General features: G+C 39.3%; 1 protein-coding gene across 1 annotated transcript; it reads left to right on the top strand.

Annotated features, from left to right (window-relative positions):
• The first annotated feature begins 337 nt into the window (after window positions 1-337).
• On the top strand, window positions 338-2232 carry LOC140127934 (apelin receptor B-like). Its single transcript, XM_072149162.1, has one exon. The coding sequence runs from the start codon at window positions 450-452 to the stop codon at window positions 1539-1541; it is 1092 nt and encodes a 363-aa protein (XP_072005263.1). The 5' UTR covers window positions 338-449; the 3' UTR covers window positions 1542-2232.
• The last annotated feature ends 3578 nt before the right edge of the window (window positions 2233-5810 follow it).

The raw sequence follows: 5810 nt of genomic DNA, 5'->3' as shown, positions 1-5810 counted from the left end.
TAAACACAATCTAAATGTTTATTTTGGACATTTTTCCATTTAATTTTTTTGTAAAAAAAAAAAGAGGAATCTCATTCTCTTAGAACTATTTCATTAGCTATATCTTTACAATATTTGGTTATTTTAATGCTGCATGTTCACTGGGTCAGGCTTCATAGCTAGTAGTGCACAGTGCAGAAGGAGAGGGGGCTAAGGATAGTGAGGGAGGGTCAGAGCCTAGGGAATGGCCGGGGAGGAGCTGAAATAATGTGGATAGACTCCTGATTGATGTCAGTGGGTGGCCTTTTGCCTTTAATTTGTCTTTCTGGGGGTGGGGAGTTCAGGGGATTCTTTAAAGAACTTGAGTGAAGGCAGCTTTCATATCAGGTCAGAGCAGAGACAGAGCACACTAGCAGAAGTCCACTGCCTCAAGAAGTGAACAAGAATTTAGCACCGAATTGAACCCAACAATGCAGAATACAGAAATGGATTATGATGATTCCAACCCCGACTACGACTATAACTACACCTATGATTCAGATATGTCATGTACTGAGTCAGACTGGGACTTTTCCTACTCCTTGCTGCCAGTATTTTATATGCTGGTTTTTGTCTTGGGACTATCTGGAAATGGAGTAGTCATCTTCACAGTGTGGAAAGCGAAACCCAAAAGACGATCTGCAGACACCTACATAGGTAACCTTGCCCTTGCTGACCTAGCTTTCGTTGTTACCTTGCCTCTGTGGGCTACATACACTGCTCTTGGCTTTCACTGGCCTTTTGGTTCAGCCCTGTGCAAGATCAGCAGTTACCTTGTATTGCTCAACATGTTTGCCAGTGTCTTCTGTCTCACCTGTCTCAGTTTTGACAGATATCTGGCCATTGTTCATTCTCTTTCCAGTGCAAACCTGCGCTCACGTTCAACTATGATCATATCCCTGACAGTTATATGGCTGCTCTCAGGGTTGCTGGCTCTTCCAAGTCTGATTCTACGTGATACACGTGTTGAAAATAATCACACTCTCTGTGACTTGGACTTCAGTGCTGTCTCCAGCAAGGAGAATGAAAAACTTTGGATAGGAGGACTCGGCCTAATGACCACAATACCAGGCTTTCTGCTACCACTTCTTCTCATGACAATCTTCTACTGTTTCATTGGATGCAAAGTTACCATGCATTTCCAAAACCTGAAGAAGGAAGAACAGAAGAAGAAGAGGCTTCTAAAGATCATAACCACACTGGTTGTGGTGTTCGCCATATGCTGGCTGCCATTTCATATTGTCAAAACCATCCACTTCCTGGATCTGATGGGCTATCTGGACCTCTCATGCTCTGTACAGAACCTGATTGTCAGCCTTCATCCATATGCCACATGCCTGGCATATATTAACAGCTGTCTTAACCCCTTTCTCTATGCCTTTTTTGATCTTCGATTCCGTTCCCAATGTTTTTTTTTTTTTGGACTAAGCAAAACCCTTCATGGACAAATAAGTAACACCTCCTCCAGCCTGAGTGCTCAAACACAGAAATCTGAAATCCACTCTTTAGCAACTAAGGTTTAATTGGAAAATGGACACATGATAGACAGGGGAGGGAGAGACACTGCCCTTTGTGGCTAATTGAACTTTATCTCTTCTGCTGATAAAGGAGAAAACTCTCTGTATCTTACACTGGAGCCTGAAAGACTTTATTGGTGACTGTCTCCTTGGAAAATAACCGCGCTGTCTCCAGGTCATCAAAGACTTGCTCAATCTCTCTCTGTGGTACAGGGGAGCTGGCTGGATGGAGCAAGATATGCTATATCTTGGTGGGACTGTTACAACTGTAAATGATAATACTTTGATGACACTTGCAGTGTCAAACTGGGCATCACATATTTCAATATTTAGTGATTCTGTTTTGAAGACTGTATATACATGGCATGTTATAGCACTTCCATAACAATATAGAGCTTTTATCTAACACACTTGTTAAGAGCAATTGTTTATGAAGAGTTGTATAATTAATTTTCTGCAATGTCTTCCAGTTTTGCACCCTCTTATGATAGAATGTATGTGAATAGGGAGTTGAATGGGTTAATTATAACCTCTAACCCTAAGATAACAGCAATTTCTTGCAGAGCAAAGTATTGCTGGTCTCTTCACTCATGTGCAGTGTGTTGCTCTCAGACTTGTATTTATGTATATAAATAATTATAACATATTCCCTCGGAGAGGGACATCTTTTTTTAATGTTTTGTATACTTTTGTAAAATGTTGCAATAAAATTTCTCAATTTAGAAAATAAAGTGAGAGTCTGAATGGTTTGTAAACAGAAGGGTCAAAGTGCAGAGTTTCTTTGCTGTAGGCACATTCAAGTCTTTATTAAAGAGATTTGGATATAATCCCATATAAGCCAAAAATGATACGTTTAAAAAAAAGACACTAATGCAAGAGTCAAAATGTGGAAACATGTACTTACCCTTAAAGCCAACTGTGAAATCTCATCCTCAGGCATTCTTTTTATTACCAAAAAGTCAGATACACATTCTTATCATAATACTTATTTCCATAATTATTAATAAATATATACATTTCTCAAGTAGTTTGAGGTTTTCTCTCCATTTAGAAGGTTTCTCCATTGATTTCCATGATAAAAGCACAGCAAATTAAACAGAATGTTTAGGACCCAGATTACAGGAGAAAATGAAGTCAGTAAAATACAAACCATAAGATGGCCATATATCCTAGACTGAACACTGCCCCCGGACAGTCATGTATGAAGTTAGGAGTCCCTGCCTCCCTCTTGGACAAAAGCCAATGAAAACATGAAAATAGTACATGACAAGAGTCCTGAAAGGAGGCAAGGACTCTTGGTGTCCTAAATTACTAAAATGCTGGGAGTCTAATTCCCATTGCAATCATACAGTCTGCATTTTACTGACTGATAACACCTGTGTGAATGGGCCTATGGCTGGAATCACACATGGAATTTTAGTACAATGCTTGTAAGTCATTTCAATACAAAAGATAAGTCATCAACTGAAGATCAACACCCTTCATGCTCATTAATTAGCCGGTCCAAGAGCTATTATAAAGAATGGAGCTGTAGTGGCCAATCAGGGTAACTGCAGCTCAACCTCCATTGAAATTCAGCTAAGCTGAATTAGCCAGCCCAGCCACTACAAAGTGAACTGAGTTTTTTGGGTTTTTTTCAGCTAACTTCGGATCTTTGTTGGTTCCACTGTTAGAGGTAGTAAGGATCAGCTTATCGGTAAGTGTGCCGGTCATCAGTATTACATAAATGGATAGGATGTAAGGATAGGTCACCAGTATAATAATAGTCACTGAGCCAAGAAACCCCCTATGCTGTCCATACACATAAAAGAAGAAAGTAAAAAATGTAAACACACTAATTTCAACAGGACCGGCTAGCTATGTCTTGTATAAAGGGGTATGCTGATTCTCCCCCAACACTGACTGTCAGACATGTTCAATTACCGACTCAGAGATGTCTGATAGCATAACAAGGCCATAAAAAACCCTGTACAGCGCCACTCACTCTCTGTATGGTTCCTTTAGTATAGAGCTATACACACATCATGCCCTGCTATATGGACATTATGCATTATGCATACACAAAATATCCTCCCATGAGGCAATACTGTGGAAAAGAATGCCAATGTATATATAGTACTGTACCTGCACCAGTGCATGATGTATACCCCACCTTTCTACTGCACAGGATCCAACCTCCTAACATATATGGCAGTGATGGCGAACCTTTTAGAGCCTCAGTGCTCAAACTTCAACCAAAATCCACTTATTTATTGCAAAGTGCCACGCAGCAATGTATTTCTCTTTGTTCATTGACAACTTTCAATCTTTCAGCTTCCCAAGGACACCAACCCAGTTGAAAAGAGGAGGGCAAATTCATCTATCATTGTAGGAAGATTCTGCAGGCAGATTCTTTGAGTTCTGTTTGGTGAACTTCATTCTGGGGTGATGGTCTGGGTGCCCACAGAAAGGGCTTAGAGTGCCGCCTCTGGCACCCGTGCCATAGGTTCGCCACCCCTGATATATGGTGTGAGGCTGCACTGCCAGACAATTCTACTCCAGGTCCAATCTTGCAGACAATTCTGCTATAGCCTGTGCCAGTTCCTTGCTCTTTAGGTAATGCAGCAGTGACCCCTTCATGCCTCTCCCTGCCCATATGTAGTGAAGGTGGTGTGAGAGGGGGGGGTTATAGTCATTGCTGGCTGTGACAATTTCAGGGCTTGTATGCCAGTTTTTTGGTGTACAAGCTTGGCTTACATCATCTCCTAGAATAGTTGAACCCATTTTTAACTATAGATTATGTGGTTCATTGTTGGTTTCAGAAGTTAAACTTACTATGGTCAGCTACCACATATTCACAAGGGATGAGTTTGGTATAAATAAAAAATGTAGATTTAGGAAGTTAAATGTGTCTATAATGTTATCCCCAATTCTAAGATTTAAATGGTTTTTCATGGATAAATTATTATTTATTATAAGTGACAAGGGCTGCGGTTACACAACAAAAAATAACTTGAACGTAACTCTGTCCCCACCAGTGCCTCCCATCACTGCTGGCCTTTTTTGGTATATGTCATGTCAATAGTGTTTGGTTACATAAGCCACTGCCACTAATAAAAATAACATTTATCCCAGAAAACCCCTTTAAGTTTCTTAAAGCCACAGCTTCACTTTAAATGTGAACTCTTCAGCTATAAAGACATAATTTACAATTGTTTCCCATGGAAGGAAGAGCTTGTTTTAATGACAAGATCTCCAATAACCACAGGCCTGTCTTACAGAGACACAACTACACCTATTGCAGGAAGTTAGTGCATATAAACAAATACGCCATGTTCCAAATGATTATGCAAATTATATTTTTCTCCTAAATGGTCCATGCAAATGACAGTCAATATAATAAAAGTCATCACTTACAAATTTTATTAAACAAACCTCCTAATGATAACAGTATATTCTTTAAAATTAGAAAAAACTCCAAATGCACAGTTCCAATTTATTATGCACATCAACATTTCAAACCATTTTATAGGTTGTAAAGAACAGAAAATGGTCATTTGGTGAATTTGCAGCACAAGGAGGTCACATTCACTGAGATCATAAACTATTTCAATCCAAAACATCCTAACAGGCCAAGTTACATGATAACATCTTCTTGTGTCACCCCCTCATCCTCACAGTCTGTAAGCTCTTGTGAGCAGGGCCCTCACTCCTATTGTTCCATATGACTGTTAGTTCTTTATAATGTAATATAGTTGTATATGTCCCCTATGATTTGTAAAGCGCTACGGAATTTGATGGCGCTATATAAATAAAGATTATTATTATTATTTATTATTAACATAGGAACTCTTCTTTGATATCACCTTTACAATTCTTGCATCCATTGAACTTGTGAGTTTTTGGAGAGTTTCTGCTTAAATTTCTTTGCATGATGTCAGAATCACCTCCCAGAACTCCGGTTTTGACGAACTGCCTCCCAACATCATAGATCTTTTGCTTGATGATAGGGTTAACATTAGAGTTGAGGTTAGTGGGCCCAGACAAACATGAAGACTAAATTTCAAAGACTAAATTTCTTGAAAAACTACCAATTCAAACATATATAGTTAAACATACTAGTGTGCACACTTCAATAATGTGCACATACACAAAGTCTGGATGCTTTATTGCTGTCTTCTCAGTAGATAACCTTTGCTATGATGAGTGCATACTGAGAACAAGATAAAATGTCTGCGACCTATGACTTTATCTGTCAGCCCCATCTTTCTGCTCCTACTCTAGGGCTCTGGATAT

This window comes from Engystomops pustulosus, chromosome 1 (genome assembly GCF_040894005.1).
Source record: "Engystomops pustulosus chromosome 1, aEngPut4.maternal, whole genome shotgun sequence".
Classification (NCBI taxonomy): domain Eukaryota; kingdom Metazoa; phylum Chordata; class Amphibia; order Anura; family Leptodactylidae; genus Engystomops; species Engystomops pustulosus.
The sequence above is the reverse complement of the archived record's forward strand: the minus strand, read 5'-3'. Positions and strand labels throughout refer to the sequence as shown.